The sequence below is a fragment of the Bufo bufo genome, chromosome 1 (genome assembly GCF_905171765.1).
Source record: "Bufo bufo chromosome 1, aBufBuf1.1, whole genome shotgun sequence".
NCBI lineage: Eukaryota > Metazoa > Chordata > Amphibia > Anura > Bufonidae > Bufo > Bufo bufo.
The window spans coordinates 114,072,074-114,092,908 of record NC_053389.1 but is presented as its reverse complement, the minus strand read 5'-3'; the positions used below and the strand labels follow the sequence as shown (position 1 = coordinate 114,092,908).

General features: G+C 43.3%; 1 protein-coding gene across 2 annotated transcripts; it reads left to right on the top strand.

The window, feature by feature from the left end:
- Positions 1–859: 859 nt before the first annotated feature.
- Positions 860–15,757, top strand: LOC120986865 (taste receptor type 1 member 2-like). Of its 2 annotated transcripts, XM_040415560.1 has the most exons (5): positions 860–1,073; positions 8,303–9,061; positions 11,157–11,363; positions 12,731–12,851; positions 13,746–15,757. In XM_040415560.1, exons 1-5 carry the CDS (start codon positions 936–938, stop codon positions 14,672–14,674), a joined length of 2,154 nt encoding a protein of 717 aa, XP_040271494.1. In that variant the 5' UTR covers positions 860–935; the 3' UTR covers positions 14,675–15,757. The 2 variants fall into 2 exon arrangements, with proteins under 2 accessions (XP_040271494.1, XP_040271495.1); XM_040415561.1 differs by lacking the exon at positions 11,157–11,363.
- Positions 15,758–20,835: the final 5,078 nt, after the last annotated feature.

Genomic DNA, 20,835 nt, shown 5'->3' with positions numbered 1-20,835 from the left:
AGGCTGTCCACAACTTGTCCCATCCATGCATCAGTGACCTGATCTCCCGATACCTTCCCACATGCAATCTCCGATCCTCACAAGACCTCCTTCTCTACTCTCCTCTTATCTGCTCTTCCCACAATCACCTCCAAGATTTCTCCCGTGCATCCCCCACACTCTGGAACTCTCTACCGCAACATATCAAACGCTCACCTACAGTGGAAACCTTCAAAATAAACATGAAAACCCACCTTTTCAGACAAGCCTACATACCAACAGTAACCCTGATGCCGCTATATTCTGGAGTATAATACAGGATGCATGTACACAGTGTTAAAACCAGCAGAATAGTGAGCGCAGCTCTGGAGTATAATATGGGAATTAACTCAAGATTAGTACAGGTTAAGTAATGTAATATATGTACACAGTGACTAAACCAGCAGAATAGTGAATGCAGCTCTGGAGTATAACAGGCTGTAACTCCAGATCAGTACTAGATAAGTAATGTATGTGCACATTAACTCCACCAGTAGTATAGTGAATCCAGCTCTGGAGTATAATACAGGATGTGACTTAGGATCATTACAAGACAAGTAATGTAATGTATATACACAGCAACTCCACCACCAGAACAGTGAGTGCAGCTCTGGGGTATAATACAGGCTTTAACTCAATATATTTTAAATAGTTGATTATAAATGGCTAAGGTTTTTTTTTTTTTTTTTTTATAGAATGGGCAATAGCATAGATAATAATGTTCAATTCTAACATGATTTTTTTTGCCTTTCTATAGTTTACAAGTCAATTTTGCAGGATATCTGTTCTTTCAAGTCATGAAATTCGCAGTGGAGGAAATAAACAATAGTAGCAATCTTCTACCCAACATAACTTTGGGATATAACGTCTTTGACACTTGCTATGTATATAACAACATCCAGCCAGCTCTGAATTTCATGTCGCAGGGCTACGTCATCAACCCTACCAATAGTTTTACACAGTACATTCCCAATGTGATCGCTGTGATTGGCCCAGATAGCAATGATGCTGCCGAGACCACTGCCAACCTGTTTAATCTACTGCTTCTTCCACAAGTAAGTGACGGATCATAAATGTGATGTAGCATCTTTTATCCTACAGATGTTGCTGCTGGAACCTCTCTATGTAGAAAGCATTGAGCTGACTCCCAACTTTATACATATCCAGTAGTAAAATAGTGCCCTCTGCTGGCTATAAAGTAGAAAAAGCTTATAGCGATACATTTATTGATAGTTGAATACATTTTTGTATTTTTGTATTACAACATACTGACTGAAGTATGTGAGGGAACTGAAGAAATAACAATTCCCAAATATATTGCTACTATAGGAAACATTGCTATCTGGATTTAAGGGCTTTTCAATTCCAGATAACTGCATGCTGCAAACCAGCATACTTGCCACTATTAAAAGAGTACAATACTAGTTATTTTTTACTATGCTGGGTTAAATTGCACCATTTTATGGCCTGCAGGGGATGCACAGGGCTACCTCTGGGATTATGCAAAGAGCTGTGAAGACATGTAACTGTATGTAATGTAAAATGTATAATATTCAGAATATGAATCATTTTATTATTATATATTTAGGCCCAACATTTCAGTAGTAACATTCTGTGCTGCTGGTAAAATTCTTTCTATCTATTAGGGCTCATGCACTTGACCATATGTATTTTGCGGTCCGCGAAAAACAGATCCGTAAAAAATACGGATGACGTCCGTGTGCATTCTGTATTTTGCAGAACGGATTTGCCGTCCCCTAATAGAACAGTACTATCCTTGTCCATAATACGGACAATAATAGGACATGTTCTATTTTTTTGCGGAACGGAAATACGGACATACGGAAATGGAATGCACACGGAATAACTTCAGTTTTTTTTGTGGACCCATTGAAATGAATGGTTCCGCATGCGGTCCGCAAAAGAACCTGAATCGACACGGAAAGAAAATACATTTGTGTGCATGAGCCCGTACGGTCCATTCACACGTCCGCAGTGTTTTGCGGATCTGCAAAACACCGGGCCGTCACCCCAATAGAAGTTCCTATTCTTGTGTGCAGCTGCGGACAAGAATAGGACATGTTCTCATTTTTGCGGAGCCGCGGACCGGAAATGCGGATGCGGACAGCACACTATGTGCTATATTCACCAAATGAAGTACCTCACACCGTGTTGGCTGGTGCCAGCAAGGACTTAGCAGTCGTAGCACAATAGTAGAGAATTGCGGCACACAGCTGTGTGCCGCAATTCTCTACTATTATAGCACACTATGTGCTGTCCGCATCTTTTCCATCCCCATTGAAAATGAATGGGTCCGCACCCATTCCGCATATAATTGCGGAACGGATCCGGACCATTCATACGGACGTGTGAATGGACCCTTAGGCTGAGAGCACAGTTTTTTCCTGAAACAGAGCTTCAAACACAGACATATACCCTGTTTGAGATCGGGGAAAGCGCCCTGTTGTAATAATGAGCCGGAGCCTGTACTAGGCTTTCAGATTCATTAGTATATCCCAGTTCAGGCCATTAGGTGGCAGCACTGAACTGTGATATAGTGATTTCAGTACAGAATAATGGACCATTTTCCATTATTCTATAAAAGTTGCAATCTGATTATTGCAAGTTGTGGTCCACTTGGGGACCTAACAAAGAGTTAAAAAAAAGTTTTGAAAAATATACAAAACTAGAAAAATTCTAATTACCCCCTTTTCCCTAAAATCAAAATCAAAATAGACAATTAAAAAATATATATCATGGGCATCGCCACATGCAAAAACGCCAGTACTATTCAAATCTAAGAAAAGTTAGCTCATACGTTGAATGGCGTAATGGAAAAAATATATAAAAAAGGCCAATTCACAGTTTTTTCATCACTTTATCTTCCAATTTTTTAAAGTAAAAAGTGATCAAAAAGTCATACGCACCCCTAAATGGATATGCCCCCATTGTCTGAGAGATGCAGTTTCACCTCTGGGACCCACACCTATGTCGTATATGCAGCTGAAAACAAAAACAGCAAAGTGGTGCCCGGCATTGCCACCACCAAGCGTTCCTACTGGCCCGCCGAAAGTAGCCAAGTGGCGCATAAGCGTGGCTACCGCTTTCATTCACTTGGCTATTTTCGTCAACCCCATAAAAATTAATGTACGGCGGCTGCGCATGCAAGTTGCGCCTTCCTTCACTTTGCCAGCTGCGTCTATGAGATAGGTGTGGGTCCCAGAGGTGGGACGGACCCACACCTATCAGACAATGGGGGCATATCCTAGTGATATGCCCCCATTGTCTGAGATGGGAAAACCCATTTAAATGGGTTGTCTCATCTTAGCCATTGATGGTATATCTTTAGGATATACCAACAATGTCAGATAGGTGCAGGTCCCACTTCTAGGACCCACACCTATGTCCAAAATGGACCCCCCAATGTGAGTGAAGAGTGGCCGCGTTCTTGGCTGTTTTTGGAATTTCCATAGAAATAAATGGAGAGCATGCTGCTCATGCATGATACACTCTCCTTTACTTTTAGGGGCCCATTCTCGAGATAGTCCTAGCGATATGCCCCCATTGTCTAAGATGGGAATACCCCTTTAAGCACTAACAGTACTGCATGCTGCATATACACTGCTGTGTGGATTACAGAGGAAATCCTAGGGGAAAGTATGAACGGAGTCTGAAAGGGGTTTTCCAAGATTGTTTCAGACAAAACAATAATAAAACAGTACCTGCTAAACTCACATGCTCCCACTTGTGGTGGCTGCAGGCGGCCTGAATTTCCAAGATTTAAAAAAACTGGCAAAGAGCGGGGGGCTCATGTGCGATGCTCTCTCCTTGTTGCGGGGCTCATGTACGATGCTCTCTCCTTGTTGCGGGGCTCATGTGCGATGCTCTCTCCTTGTTGCGGGGCTCATGTGCGATGCTCTCTCCTTGTTGCGGGGCTCATGTGCGATGCTCTCTCCTTGTTGCGGGGCTCATGTGCGATGGTCTCTCCTTGTTGCGGGGCTCATGTGCGATGCTCTCTCCTTGTTGCGGGGCTCATGTGCGATGCTCTCTCCTTGTTGCGGGGCTCATGTGCGATGCTCTCTCCTTGTTGCGGGGCTCATGTGCGATGCTCTCTCCTTGTTGCGGGGCTCATGTGCGATGATCTCTCCTTGTTGCGGGGCTCATGTGCGATGCTCTCTCCTTGTTGCGGGGCTCATGTGCGATGCTCTCTCCTTGTTGCGGGGCTCATGTGCGATGCTCTCTCCTTGTTGCGGGGCTCATGTGCGATGCTCTTTCCTTGTTGCGGGGCTCATGTGCGATGGTCTCTCCTTGTTGCGGGGCTCATGTGCGATGCTCTCTCCTTGTTGCGGGGCTCATGTGCGATGCTCTCTCCTTGTTGCGGGGCTCATGTGCGATGCTCTCTCCTTGTTGCGGGGCTCATGTGCGATGCTCTCTCCTTGTTGCGGGGCTCATGTGCGATGCTCTCTCCTTGTTGCGGGGCTCATGTGCGATGCTCTCTCCTTGTTGCGGGGCTCATGTGCGATGCTCTCTCCTTGTTGCGGGGCTCATGTGCGATGCTCTCTCCTTGTTGCGGGGCTCATGTGCGATGCTCTCTCCTTGTTGCGGGGCTCATGTCAATGCTAACAGTGCTGCATACTGTTTAAGCTCTGTCTAGCAGGCAGACAGAATTGTAAAGGGAATTAAAGGGAATCTGTCACCAGGAAATTCACTGTTAAAACTTTCATTTTGCGATCCATTGCTTCATTTTTGAGAAAAACTATTAATAATTCATATGCTAATGAACAGATAAGTGCATCAAGGCCACTCTGTGCAACCCCCCCGCTTCCACTGCTAACTTGTGCTTTTCATTCATGATTGACAGGGCCAGGCAAGATGACTATGATAAACAGTGAATTTCCTGGTGACAGGGGGGATTTATTAATGCTGTACACCACTTTTCTGGCTTAGAAAAGTTGTAACATTTGGGGAGTCAGCAGGAGGGACGGGCCCGCTGCAGCACGACAGATTCGTCAATACTAGCATCAGAAATCGACGCCACCTCCTAGCAGGCATAGATTTAATTATCTAGTGCATGTGCTTCCAGAAATACACCAAAATGATGCCTCTTAAAAATGTTGGCACATCTTACTGCAGCATTTTTTTTTTTATTAAAGGGGTCGTCTCACTTCAGTAAGTTGCATTTATCATGTAGATAAAGTTAATACAAGGCACTGACTATTGTATTGTTATTATCCATATTGCTTTCCTATATTGTGCAAGCAAGACCACCTCTGACGGATTGCAGGGGGGTCTGTGACCATGGAAATGAGTAGTGTATAATGTGATGGAAAAATGAATCCAGCCAGCAAAGGAGACAATATGGACAATCACTATACATTAGTAAGTGCCTTGTATTAACTTTCTCTACATGATAAATGCACTTATTGAAGTGAGACAACCCCTTTAAGCCTGGAGCCAGTATTAGTATACAGTGATGGCCAGTTCGCCGTGTTCGCCCGCGAACACATGCGGGCCGCCATCTTAACTCACAAGTCCGGCGATGCACAGGTAAGCCCTTACCTGTGCCTGTGTCGGGAGCCGGTTTGAAACAAATGCGGTCAGCGGGAGCAGGCAGTTCCGAGAAGAGCCCGATGAAGGCCCCCGGCGGCTGTTCTCGGAACTGCCTGCTCCCGGTGACCGCATTTGTTTCAGACCGCCTCCCGGCACAGGCACAGGTAAGGGCTTAACTGTGCATTGCCGGACTTGTGAGTTAAGATGGCAGCCCGCATGTGTTCGCGGGCGAACTGGCCATCACTGTTAGTATATTTCCCCCCATGTTTTAAACTCTGTCTCAGGCCTCATGCACACGACCGTTGTGTGCATCCGCGGCCGTTGTTCCGTTTTCCGTTTTTTTTTGCGGACCCATTGACTTTCAATGGGTCCGTGGAAAAATCGAAAAATGCACCGTTTGGCTTCCGTGTCCGTGATCCGTTTTTCCAGTTGTGATCTGTCCGCACCGCATAAAAAGTAGTGCATGCACTACTTTTTTTCGGTGCGGAGGCATGGACAGAAAACCCACGGAAGCACTCCGTAGTGCTTCCATGGGCTTCCGTTCCGTGCCTCCGTTCGGCATCTCCCGGATTGCAGACCCATTGAAGTGAATGGGTCCGTGATGCGGAATGCACACGCATTACGGCCACGGGCAGCACACGGTCGTGTGCATGAGCCCTTAGTCTTAAAAAACACACCAGGCTGTTGCCTGGCGTAGGATGTGATTTTTCCTGCGACATTTTAAGTGTCGCAGATAGGAAATGTACCATAAACCAGCTCTAATCACGCCTACATCTCACTATTCTGCCTTAATCATAGACCACTTTGGAAAGTGGCTTGTCTCCTAAATGTCGCAGAAATGTCACACTCCGACAATTGGCATGTCAAGCGACATTTTTACACAAAAACTCTGATATACCTGGTTTAATAAATATAAAGCACCAGATTTTAGACCTATGTAGAATAAAAGAAAGAGAAATAAAGTTTCAAAGGGTTTTCCAAAATTTTATTCTCAATAGGTCATCAGTATCTGATTGGTGGGGGGTCCGACACCTGGGACCCCCACAGATCAGCTGTTTAAAAAGGCACCGGGGCTTGGAGTAGCGCTGTAGCTTTCTTTATGCTCACCAAGCACAGAGCTATACATTGTATAGTGGCTGTGCTTGGTATCACAGCTCATCCGCATTCACTTCAGTCAGGCTGAGCGGCACCTAGGGCTGTGTTGGCTAACCTCTGGCACTCCAGCTGTGCTAAAACTACAAGTACCAAGATGCACACTTGCTTAGCTGTTCTCAGAACTCCATGGAAATGAATGGAGCATGCTGGGAGTTGTAGTTTCACCACAGCTAGAGTATCGGAGGTTAGCCATCATAGACCTAAGCTGTGTGACCAAGGAACGTGACGTCACATCGCCTAGGGCAGTGTTGGCGAACCTATGGCACGAGTGCCAGAGGCGGCACTCGGAGCCCTCTCTGTGGGCACCCGCACCCTTGAAAAAGTCTTTGGCGTACTAATATGCCTTTGGCGTACTAATATGCTTATAGCTAAGTGATACATGGAAGATATACTATATTGCTATTCAGGTTAAATTGCCGTGTTGGCACTTGGCGATAAATAAGTGGGCTTTGGGTTTCAGTTTGGGCACTCGGTCTCTAAAAGGTTCACCATCACTGGCCTAGGGAAAGCTGTCAGAAAGCCGCTGAACTACTGCTAGTACTGGTGCCTTCTCAAACAGCTGGTTGGCAGGGAAAACCCTTTTAATGGTGAACATACAACTTAAAGGGGTTGTCTGGCTTTTTGGACTTTTACATTTTTTTTTTAGCAATCTGTTGTACCTATTAAAAAAAAATCATACTCACCTACTCCCCTCTACTCCATTCAGAAGGAGTCACATGGCTGTTGCAGCCAATGACTGGCCTTAAGCATGACATGTCCCCAAGCGGCATGTGACCCAGCAGTCATGTGCTGTTTGGGGACACATTTCCACTGAGGCAGTAATTGGCTGCAGCTGTGCACATGACCCTGTCCATCTGGACGTTTACAGGACTGGAAAATCTCTTGCACCTTTATGGAGCAGCGGGGACAAGGGCGAATTGGCCATAGAACTTACACGGAAATCTCCCGGTGGGCCAATGCCCAGGGGGCCGCCTGGGATCTCCTCATGGCCGGCCAGTGGGAGTTTTTGGGGATGTATTTTATGCTGCTGGCAGTATTTTGTGATGGATTGTGGTATTTGGCCCTGTTGGGGTGGCATAATGTGCCACAATATAGTATTGCTGGCCCTGCCTTTTATCAATTTGGACCTGACTACAAAACAGGGCCACTTTTAGTGTTTTTTCCACTTTAAGTTCCCAGTCCGCCCCTGAGCTGGGAGCAGGGGAGTATGATCTTTTCACTGATACAAGATGCTGCTGGAAAAAGTTAAAAAGTCCAGAAAGCTGGACCACCTCTTTATGGTATTGTTTAGTTAGAAACCAATATGATATTTTGGACAACCGGATCTCTAGCTGTAAACACCATTCCTGTTATATCCAGACACAAAACCCTCAAATCTATGATAATCATATTGTGCTCTCCTGCCAGCACAAAAACACTACTCCAAAAATAGCATAATAACCTCTTCGCCTACATTCCAAGATGACAGCAAATCCCCCAGAACTTCTAGAACATAGGCTGTTGGCCAAGTGTTTTTTGTCGAGACAGGGCAGAGCTGGGAAATGATTCACTGAAAATATTTGTTTTTGTACATTTATAGATCAACATTTTTGCCTCCAGTAAGAGGATGAGTGAACTGAGCTTGCCATCCTGTTTCCAGACCATTCCCAGCAGAAGAGTGCAGCAACAAGCCATCACAGACATCCTCAACTATTTTAATTGGACTTGGATTGCCGTGCTGGGAAGCCTAGACGAATATGGATTTGAAGGAGTGCAGCAGTTTCTAGAATTCACATCAGATACAAATATTTGCGTTGCCTATAAAGGCATCATACCTATTAAAGTATGGGGCAAAGAGGCGGAGTGGAAAAATGCCATACTTGACATTATCTCCAATATCACCCTTACTAATGTCAATGTCGTGTTAGTGTTCTCCGTAGACATTGTTGTTCTCGATTTTTTCAAAGAGGTGGTGAAACTGAATGTTCCCTCAAAGATCTGGCTGGCCACCGAGACTTGGTCTTTGTCTACGGACATTTATGATTTACCAAATTTGAAGAATTTAGGGATGGTGCTTGGTATTGCTCTAAAATATGTGAACATCTCAGGTTTTGCTGAATATCTCAAAAATGGATACCAGGAAAACAGGAGCAGTTTGGGAAAGCCAAGGGTAAATGAAAGTTGCAACCAGAACTGTGATAACTGCTTCAATACATCTCTGAGTAATTTTATGGGCACCTCCGATAAAAGGGTCAGCTTTAGCATCTACACAGCAGTGTATGCCGTGGCACATGCACTACACAAAGTACTTGGTTGTAACAAAATAGATTGCGACAAGAAAGAAGTCTACCCATGGCAAGTAGGTGGCACCTCAGATATTTTACCACCCATCCGGAAGTCTTTACCCAGGCTTTTTAAAAAAAAAAATTTTTTTGGGGGGGGGGGGGGGTCTACACTGTAAATCCTAAAATCTTTCTACATTGGCTGTTGTTTTTTTTTTGCATTTTAACAATCTGCATACTTAAATACAGCCATAGGCAGAAACATGTGCAGGAGGCTGTAAGGCGGCACAAAGAGTCTGCTGTGGGTCTGTATTAAAGATGATGCTCCATCTGGTCCATCAGGCCAGAGGTATTCTCTTTAGAAAAAATAATGTCTTCTTGATATGGCATTCAAATAAGTATGCCACAGTTTTCTTTCTGTAAGATTTGTGCACAAACAGAAATATTTCATGTGAAGCATATGAATGTACAGGATTTTGATACTGATAGTCTATTTTCAGGATATGCCATTAATATCAGATCAGCATTGGTCCATCCCCGTACTCCCTGCTTATCAGCTGCTGCCATGTAGCTTCAGCACTGGAAATTGTCACCTGAACTACCTGTCTCCATCTACTGTGTTGTGGACAGAACTAGTAACTGCAGCACTGCTCCCATTCACTTCAATGGGAGCAGTGATGCAGTTACTGCAATGCAGCGGGAATGCAGTGCATTGAGAGGTGCAAACCTTCTTCCCCTTATGGCACACCACAGTCTTTTAGGGTCTCCTGCCCAGTGCTGGGTTAGGTGCCCTTGATGTTAAATGAGCAGTGGGGTGCAAGGCAGGAGAACAGGAGGTAGATGGATATCAGATCAGGTATACAGTCCAATAACCAGGCTCTCCTGATGTCCTGATTATAAATAAATAATGTTGCTCTTTTACTAAATAGATGATGAAGGTTACAGTACAAATGCATGCAGTAGGCCTTTACTTAATGTGTATGGTCACCTTTACAGAAGTCTTCAACTTTTTTTGGGATCAGTCTTGATGAGCTGTAGGATTTGCCTTTGTTTTCTCAAAGGTGTTCACCAACACCATCTTCCTGTACGACTATTGAAGAATACAGGTTCACAGCCATGGATATGTTTTTGTATTTTTTTTTTTTACTTTTAAATTGGTTTTCTGAATAAAGTACTGTATTTTTCCCCCTTTAAGATACACTTGCCCATAAGTCACACCTAAGTTTTCAAGAAGGAAAATAAGAACAAAATATTTTTCATCAGACCTCAGCTCAGACCCCCAATGTTCATAAGACCTCAAATCAGACCTCAGATCAGAGCCCCAATGTGAATGACCCCCATGAGCAGACCTCAGATCAGAGCCCCTGCTCAGAACAGACAAAAAAAATATACTTACCTCTCCTGCTTCGGATGCTGTCGCTGCTCCTCATATCCACAGTCTTCTTGTTCAGCATGACGCGCGCTGTGTTGTTATCTGACAACGCACAGCATAAAGTCACAGTGTGGTGACGTCCTCACGCTGTGTGCGGTCACAGCACAGCAAGCACGAGGAAGACCAGGAGGTGGTGAGTACAGAGCCAAGGGGGCGCTGCATTCACCGCTTCCCAGTCCTCCTGTACTAATGAGTGCTTCCATAATGGATTTCCCCCCATAAGACGCACTGACATTTTCCCTCCACTTGATGGGGTGCGTCTTATAGGGCGAAAAATACTGTAAATTATGAAATATCTCTAGCTACATGTCACTTATTGTTGGAGGTCCGACTTACCTCCACAGATACTTAGAAGAAAATAACTGCTGTGTAAGCAATACAGTTCCTTTCTGATAATTACCTGCACACCAATTCTCCTGGCTACCTGCTTTGTAGGGGACTACAACACAATCCCCAGCGTCGGACTGGCCCACCAGAGTACCAGAGCATCCCTTGATGGGCCCAGGCTCTACTACCATAGTGGGACCCAAAGGTCCAGAGGAAAAAAAAACATGTTGGAGCCATACACTTGCCACTAGGGCCTATTTCTTTTTATGTTAAATATTATTGTTGATATAGGAATTGGGCCCCAAGAATCATTTCTCCTGGTGGGTCCAAGGAACCCCAGTCCGACCCTGACAATCCCATTCCTTTTTCTTACATTTTTTGCAAAAGTAATTGTGTCTTTTTAATCACTTTAGATCACTGAAGCTCTGGGACAAGTGAACTTTTCATTGCTAAACAGTGAAATAAATTTCAACAGATATGGCGATTCTTCTACCGGATATGACATTGTCTTCTGGAACTGGTTGGGTGAAACCTCGTTTCAGACTGTTGGGACCTATACTGGTTCAGGATACCTTAATATTAAATTGGACAAGATTAACTGGCAAACAGAAAACAATGTGGTTAGTTAGTTTAATGTATGTATAAGATGATGGCCATACCATTACCTCAACCGAATACTAATACTCTGGGTGGGTTGTCGATATACAGTAAATAGTCCATTGGTGAGCCAAGGTTGTATATTTAATCTCTGATTACCTAAAGCTTATACAGTGCCCAGTTCCTGGTGATTTAGTGTTGTATCCAGTCCCTGGTGACCTACGAACGATATGGCCAATCCTTGTCATCTCGAGTGTATACAGTGACCTAGTGGTATAAAAGTAAGCTATCATTGGTAGCTTGAATTTGGATGCCTTGAATAGGCTTATGGCATCGGGAGATCCCCATATTGCTTGGCCATGTTGGTCTGCAATGATGGTCATATTAAAGATCAATGGTATTTAATGAGGACCTTCAGCAGGAGAAACCAAAAAAACAGACATATTGCTGTCTTAGTTGATCCTGCTGATTAATACAATATACCTAGATATCCAGATACTTTCCATTTTTCACGCAAGCCCCATTCACTTCTATGGAGCCAGGGGCTGCGTGAAAAATGTACAATATAGAACATGCTGCGATTTTTCATGAACGCAGAGATGATGCATGAAAAACAATGCTTATGTACTGTACACAGACCCAAAATGAGTCAGGATTCAGTCCGCATTGCATCTGGATGGAAATCTTGTGTGAAAGAGCCCTTATTTGTCATGCAATGGTTTAAGACAAGATAATATCCATTCTATAAAACCAAAATTTGGAGGGTACTATCTCTCCTTGGGGAGAGAGCGCCTTAGTCAGCGTAAGAAGACTTATAGGCCAAACATGCTCCTCTGGAATTCTGGGAAGGAAGGGTAAAACTTAAATGGATGCAAAGACATCCATACACAGCAGCAGGAGGATGTCAACTTTCAGACTTAGAATAAGGCCAGGATCTGATCACTGTCGTAACATGATGCCAGTTATAAAAACTGATAGGTCAGATATAATCCAACCTAATGCCTCATGCACACGACCTTATGTATTAAGCGGAAAGCAAACTGCAGCTCTGCAAAATATGTATACCAGCTGTGTGCACCCTGCAATTTCCATGTGCCCTGATTGTCAAAATGTCTATTCTTGTCTGCAAAAGGATAAAAATAGGACATTGAAATGAATGAGCCCACATCCAGTCCACCAAAAATGTGGATCAGATACGGGGAAAAAATATGGTCGTGTGTATGAGGCCCAATTGTTCATAAAATTTGTCATTAGCAGAGAAATGATACAATGTTGACACCTATACCAAAAGAAGTGGGCAATTTTTAGCAATGATAATGGATCTACTAATTGAAACATCTTGATTAATGTAGGTGTAACTTATTACTTTGAGTTTCTTTCTTTTTTCTAGATACCTTCATCTGTGTGTTCCTCCGACTGCTTACCAGGACAGGAAAAACAGCAAAAAGGACAATACAAATGCTGTTTTAAATGTGTAAGCTGTGTGGCCGGAACCTACCTGCATAAGAATGGTTTGTACATCTTCTGACTTCCAATATTCTTAGTCTGGGATCTTACTTCTCTTCCATACAGTACATTAAACCATCCCATACTATAACTTTGCAACCACCAGCAAAGTCCTTCTAATTTTGGTTTCATTAATGGCAGTTCTCTAAGCTCAATCTCACAAGCTGATTATTGGGGTAAGATGAGGTAAACCCATGCCGCAATTAGACCCTATGAATTTGAGGTGATTTACCCCATAATTTGGATTGGAATTTTATGAAATATCATGTGGTTTAACACTACAGAATTCCCTATTGGCTGAAGGTTTTATGCAGTTTTTTCATAGATTCAATCAGTTTTAGGAGCTTTTTTCTTGGAGCCGTCCCTTATGGCCTTCTTCACACTGAAAGGGAACCTGTCACATTGAACTTGGTGTCTGATCTGCCATCAGCATTATACAGAGCATGAGGAACTGAGCAGATTGATATATAGTTTTATGGGAAAAGATTCTGTAAAACTTGTAATTTATCCATTGATATCTCTGTTCCTTCTGGACTTTGAAGTCCAGGAGACGGTCCTATCAGTGATTGACAACCTTTTCTCTATGACTGTGTATACAGAGATAGCTGTCAATCACTGATAGGACCGCCTCCTGGACTTCAAAGTCCAGAATGACCAGGAATGTAAATGGATATATATCCATCTGCTCAGCATTTTCATGGTGACAGATTCCCTTTAAATTTGGGTTAAGGCTTTTTTCTTAGTACAAAAAATGCCTGAAAAAACATGTGTTTTTTTGGGACAAAACTGGATTGTCCAAAGTTGATGGGCCCTTTAATAATCATATATGCTTGCAAGCATGTGTGGGCTTATATAATATGTGAGTAAGTGAAGTTTATTATATCAGTCTTTCTTTTCAGGTACCTGTGTGAGCTGCAGTGCAGACCAGTGGTCCACGGAGGGAAGTACCTTTTGCTATAATAAAACCAGATGCTTTTTGACCTGGAATGACGTTATAACTATAGCTTTATTTGTGACAGGAGTCTTGGGGATTTTGCTAACAGCTGTTGTCATTGTCACCTTCATTGTCCACTTATCAAGTCCAGTGGTGAAGGCTGCGGGTGGTAGAATGTGCTTCCTTATGCTTATATCACTTGCTGTAGCCTATCTTAGCGTCTTGGCCTATCTTGGAGAGCCTAGTGTAATTAAGTGCACAATGAGACTTCCTATCTACAGCACTGCTCTCACCATCTGCTTCTCCTACATCTCGATACGGTCCTTTCAGATAGTCTGTATATTCAAAATGTCTTCAAAGTTGCCAGCCACCTATGACTACTGGGTAAAACAGAACGGGCAGTACATCTGTCTGGCTGCCCTTTCCGGTGTTCAGGTCCTGATCTCATGTGTGTGGATTTTCACCAACCCTCCTAAGGCAACCACAAAGGACCTGAGCATAGATAATGTTCTCTTGGACTGCAGCCAATTTGGATCCATCTACAACATCCTACAGTATGGTTATAACGCTCTTCTCAGTCTTCTGTGTTTTACATTTTCTTATATGGGCAAAGAATTGCCGAAAAACTACAGCGAAGCCAAATGTATCACTCTTGCCATGTTGATTTTTTTTGTGGTCTGCATCTCTTTCTTTACTGCTCAGCTCATTGATGTGGGAGAGTATGTCACCCCAATCAATGCAGGTCTGGCTTTAGCCAGTCTTATGGGTATAAAAGGAGGCTATTTCTTTCCAAAATGCTATATTATCTATTGTAAGCCTCAGTTTAATACCACAAAGCACTTCCAGTCAACCATCCAATCCTACACCAAGAGAGGGAGTGGGAGCACAAAGTAAGATCGTCACACTGTGGTGGAGCATATTTCACAGCTGCCCAATAGAACTGCATTTAATTACTCAGAATGACTCCTAAACATGAGCTCTGCTTGTTGTTTTGTATATTTTTGATGGTATAAATAATTATAATATAACATTTTTAATGTGATTACTCTTTAATAAATCTGCATATACATTTATGCAGTGTCCCACTGCAGAGCAGTGCTCCACTGCAAAAAGGGGCTTGCTACGCATTTCCTAAATTTAGGATGGTAAAGACCAAAACTGTGATTTGCTGTGTATTCCTGTATGTGCTGATTTGAGATAACAGGCTGTATCCACCAACCACTAGTGGAGCTGTTTCCTCTCCATTAGAGAGAACGAGGTAGAAATTCTAGAGACAGACAAATGAGTCTGTGTACAGACACAGTAGTGACAGGAGCTAGAGCAGAGAGCTGACCCACTTGCTTGTCTCAGATTCAGGTACTGGCTAGGAGAAGGCCGCCATGGAGAAAACCTACAAAAAGCAGGCCAGATCTAAAAGAGATGTGTAGTGAAAGCTCAGTAGAGATAACCTGTCTAAAAGGCGGTATTGGTTCTAGATCACACGTGTTCAGGAGTTTTCTTCCGGTGCCTGGACAACTATTAAGTATTCACTTCCCACTGCAGATTATGTGGACGGGTAATGAAAGTAAAACAACATGATAAAAAAAGGTGCAGAGAGTTGGCCTACCATTAGAGGGAACCACCCTGTTGGTTGCATTGCATTGCAAGAAAAGAAAAGTTACACCTCATGCCTGGATCCTTATGTGTTACAGTCAACTATGGAAGTACAGTGTTAGGAAAAGTGCTCCCAAGAGACAACTGTGCCTGTTAACTCAAATCGCAGCGGTGTAACCTATAAAATCTCTGGAAATTGCATTTGTGAACATCTGCCAGTCCATGCATGCTGAACCTGTGATTATTGCACTTGAACTTGAATCTTCTGTAAAGAATAGTTTGCTGTAAATTTTGCCTGATTATTCCCTGCACCGCTGCAGTGCACCAACATACACAACTGCACCAAGGGAACCTGCCTTGCACTGTAAAGAGGACCTGTCACCTCTCCTGACATGTCAATTTAAGTAACTACTTGCATTCCACAGGTAATAAAAAACTGGAGCATCTAATCGCATAACTCTGAGATGTATCATTCCTGTATTATTCCTGCTAGAAGTTTACAAATAAATTGCCAGCAGTCTGCAGTAAGGTTAGGGCTACACTGCGACTTCTGACTAGCGTGACTGATTGATTTTAACTATTAAACTACAGCTGCTGTCCAATTCAAAGTATTCAGTTGAATGCAATCTTGTTGACTGCAGCCCTAGTTCAATAGTTAAAGGGGTTATCCAATCACTATAATGTCCCCTCTAATGCCTGGGTCATTCACACAGGTTGTATTTACCTTGCTCCCCGGCACCCCCGTCGCTTATGATGGATGCATCTCCGCGCGGATCAAAACATCCAGCGATTGGGAAGGGGGGGGGGGGGGCTTCTGGACTAGGAAATAGCAGGATGTGATGGGGACGAGCCTTCCTAGCATCACCCGCGAGGCTGTGATTTTGGGATAAGTTGTCCAGAAAAAGGAAAAATTCGGGTTGGCAGCCCTGGTTACCCAGCATTACAATGTTGGAGTGTTAGAATGAATTGACTTTGGATCTATAATCCAAAGCTTGATTTGCTCAACACTACGTGTAGTCCTACACTCATTTACCCATAGAATGTCAGTTTCTCTTTGCCCTTTATTAGCAGTTAATCAGGTGGAGCACTTAACCCCTAAGTGACCACCCATACACCTTTTTATGGTGGTCACTAAGGGGCTTTAGGCCGTGCAGCGGGGAGCAGGGGCCCAGCTCATGTAAAGCGGTGACAGAGGAAGCGGACTCCCTCTGTCTACCATTGGCACCCCGCAAATGCGAGGAAATGCTCAAAAACCCCAAAACTGTAGTGTGTTTATAACCAGGAGAGCAATTCCTCCGCATGTAGTCCATTGCTAGCGGCAATCCCCAGCAAAAAATATATACAATGGAGGATGTCGGCAGTGGACCACATGCACCACAAAGGCATCCTACACAAGATGGAGTAGTGTGTGGATAAAAATATACAAATACATAAATCACTGCAAAAGGTGCACCACAATGATATGCAACTGACAATACTGGCCAATGTATTCCTCTCAGGAACACAACGGAGCCCTTTTGCATCACCGTCATCATTTTTTGCTGTGGTTTGCCGCTAGCACATGCAGAGGAATTGCTCCCCCGGTTATAAACACGCTACAGTGTTTGGGTTTTTTGAGCAATTCCTCCCATTTAGGCCACTTTATGTAGTGATTTTTCTTTATATGTATGGAATGTGCCATTGCGCAATGCTGGTAACCTTCTAGTGCTATAGGTGGGGCTTGCAGCCCTATTCCTTTTCCCACTGCATGAGTGATCTCACTATGGAGGTACAGTCCTGATCAAAAGTTTAAGACCACTTGAAAAATGGCCAAAAATCATATTTAGCATGGCTGGATCTTAACAAGGTTCCAAGTAGAGCTTCAACATGCAACAAGAAGAAATGGGAGTGAGACAAAACATTTTTTGAGTATTCAATTTAATGAAAACAACGAATAAACAGAAACAGGCTGTTTTTCAGCTGATCAAAAGTTTAGGACCACACCTCCAAAAAAAACGAAACCCCCCAAAACAGAAATCCAACTTCCAAACATGAACTCAGTAATGAGTAGCTCCGCCGTTATTGTTTATCACTTCCAAAATTCGTTTCGGCATGCTTGATGCAAGCGTTTCCATTAGGTGAGTGGGAACATTTCTCCAAGTGGTGAAGACGACCGCACGAAGGCCATCTACTGTCTGGAACTGTTGTCCATTTTTGTAAACTTCCCTTGCCATCCATACCCAAAGGTTCTCAATTGGATTTAGATCAGGGGAACAAGCAGGATGGGCCAAAAGAGTAATGTTATTCTCCTGGAAGAAGTCCCTTGTCCTGCGGGCATTGTGTACTGTAGCGTTGTCCTGTTGAAAAACCCAGTCGTTACCACACAGACGAGGGCCCTCAGTCATGAGGAATGCTTTCTGCAACATCTAGACACAGCCAGCGGCCGTTTGACGCCCCTGCACTTCCTGAAGCTCCATTGTTCCACTGAAGGAAAAAACACCCCAGACCATTATGGCGCCCCCTCCACTGTGGCGCGTAGAAAACATCTCAGGTGGGATCTGTTTGTCATGCCAGTTGGAAACCATCAGGACCATCAAGGTTAAATTTTTTCTCATCAGAGAATAAAACTTTCTTCCACCTTTGAATGTCCCATGTTTGGTGACGAGGTCTTTGAAGACGTTTTTTGTTTTTGAAGCCCTTCAGTGTCAGATGCCGTCTGATGGTTATGGGGCTGGAGACGGGGTCTTTGAAGACGTTTTTTGTTTTTGAAGCCCTTCAGTCTCAGATGCCGTCTGATGGTTATGGGGCTGCAGTCAGCACCAGTAAGGGCCTTAATTTGGGTCGAAGATCGTCCAGTGTCTTGACGGACAGCCAATTGGATCCTCTGGCTCAGTGTTGATGAAATTTGTTTGGGTCTTCCACTTGACTTTTTTGTTCCATAACCCTCGGGATCATTTAAGAAATTCCAAATGACTGTCTTACTGCGTCCCACCTCAGCAGCGATGGCGCGCTGTGAGAGACCCTGCTTATGCAGTTCAACAACCCGACCACGTTCAAAAAGGGAGTTTTTTTTGCCTTTGCCATCACAACGTGTGACTATCTGACAGAAAATGACAATAATCCACATCTTGCACAGATTTGGCCTTTTAAAAGGCATGTGGTCCTAAAATTTGGATCAGCTGAAAAAACAGCCTGTTTCAGTTTAATCGTTATTTTCAATTAATTGAATGCTCAAAAAATGTTTTTGTCTCACTCTCATTTCTTCTTGTTGCATGTTGAAGCTCTACTTGGAACCTTGTTAAGATCCAACAATGTAAAATAAGATTTTTTGCCATTTTTCAAGTGGTCTTAAACTTTTGATCAGGACTGTATGTGGGAGCTTGGCTGTGAGTTAGATCTTAGCACCATTCGGACCATGTTCACACTATAGGTAGTCTAGTGGTAGGACCCCTGCCACACTGAGATACCTTGACGGTGGTACAAAAGGGCTCCATTATGTTCCTGACTGGAATACATTGGCTAAAGTCTCAGTTTTTAACATCATACTATTAAGTGGTAAAAAAAAAAGTTAAAAGAAAATACATTTATTCAATGAAAAAATCCCATAAAAAAAGAATTGCAAGAAAAATCTCCCCCATATGTTTGGTATTGCCGTGTCTGTAACGACCCGGACTACATAAATATCATGTAAATTATCCCCTACGGTGAACGTCTTAAAAAAAAAGAAAGAAAAAAAACAGATTGAATTTATTCTAAGTTGTCACCGAAAAAATGTAATAACAAGCGATCAAAAAGCGCCATTTACTCCAAAATGATACCAATGAAAAATACAAGTCGTCCCGCAAAAATCAAGCCCTCACACAACTCCATCAAAAGAAAAATAATAAAGTTATTAGTCTTAGGAAGCGGCAATGCAAAAACATTTTTTCTTAAAAAAAAGGGGTTTTATTACAAAAAAGTAGTAAAACGGAAAAAAAACTATATGTATTTGGTATCAATGTAATTGTAGTGACTCAGAGAATAAAGATATTATGTTATTTATACCAAAAAATGAACACCATAAAATTTATAACGTAAAAACGCAGTGGCAGTATTGCTGTTTTTCCCATCTCCCTCCCGGAAAGAGTTAATAAAAGTTAATCGAAATGTTATGTGTACCCCAAAATGGCGCCATTAAAAACTACATCTTGTCCCGCAAAAAACAAGCCCTCATAAAGCTATATAGACGGAAAAATAAAAAATGGCAATAGGTTGCGGTGGCTCACTCGTTATAAGTTATGGTATGGTGCTGCGAGCTCAAGTAGAGGGAATCACCCACCCAAAATCATATTTAGCATGGCTGGATCTTAACAAGGTTCCAAGTAGAGCTTCAACATGCAACAAGAAGAAATGGGAGTGAGACAAAACATTTTTTGAGTATTCAATTTAATGAAAACAACGAATAAACAGAAACAGGCTGTTTTTCAGCTGATCAAAAGTTTAGGACCACACCTCCAAAAAAAAACGAAACCCCCCAAAACAGAAATCCAACTTCCAAACATGAACTCAGTAATGAGTAGCTCCGCCGTTATTGTTTATCACTTCCAAAATTCGTTTCGGCATGCTTGATGCAAGCGTTTCCATTAGGTGAGTGGGAACATTTCTCCAAGTGGTGAAGACGACCGCACGAAGGCCATCTACTGTCTGGAACTGTTGTCCATTTTTGTAAACTTCCCTTGCCATCCATACCCAAAGGTTCTCAATTGGATTTAGATCAGGGGAACACGCAGGATGGGTCAAAAGAGTAATGTTATTCTCCTGGAAGAAGTCCCTTGTCCTGCGGACATTGTGTACTGTAGCGTTGTCCTGTTGAAAAACCCAGTCGTTACCACACAGACGAGGGCCCTCAGTCATGAGGAATGCTTTCTGCAACATCTAGACACAGCCAGCGGCCGTTTGACGCCCCTGCACTTCCTGAAGCTCCATTGTTCCACTGAAGGAAAAAACACCCCAGACCATTATGGCGCCCCCTCCACTGTGGCACGTAGAAAACATCTCAGGTGGGATCTGTTTGTCATGCCAGTTGGAAACCATCAGGACCATCAAGGTTAAATTTTTTCTCATCAGAGAATAAAACTTTCTTCCACCTTTGAATGTCCCATGTTTGGTGACGAGGTCTTTGAAGACGTTTTTTGTTTTTGAAGCCCTTCAGTCTCAGATGCTGTCTGATGGTTATGGGGCTGGAGACGGGGTCTTTGAAGACGTTTTTTGTTTTTGAAGCCCTTCAGTCTCAGATGCCGTCTGATGGTTATGGGGCTGCAGTCAGCACCAGTAAGGGCCTTAATTTGGGTCGAAGATCGTCCAGTGTCTTGACGGACAGCCAATTGGATCCTCTGCTCAGTGTTGATGAAATTTTTTTGGGTCTCCACTTGACTTTTTTGTTCCATAACCCTCAGGATCATTTAAGAAATTCCAAATGACTGTCTTACTGCGTCCACCTCAGC

What these genes read in the sequence shown, in the direction of transcription:
- LOC120986865 (XM_040415560.1), top strand. Translation starts at nt 936, where the DNA reads ATGTCGCAGGGCTACGTCATCAACCCTACCAATAGTTTTACACAGTAC. An exon ending in ATCTACTGCTTCTTCCACAA is followed by an intron (nt 1,074 to 8,302) that starts GTAAGTGACGGA and finishes GTACATTTATAG; the next exon opens with ATCAACATTTTTGCCTCCAG. An exon ending in AACCTACCTGCATAAGAATG is followed by an intron (nt 12,852 to 13,745) that starts GTTTGTACATCT and finishes CTTTCTTTTCAG; the next exon opens with GTACCTGTGTGAGCTGCAGT.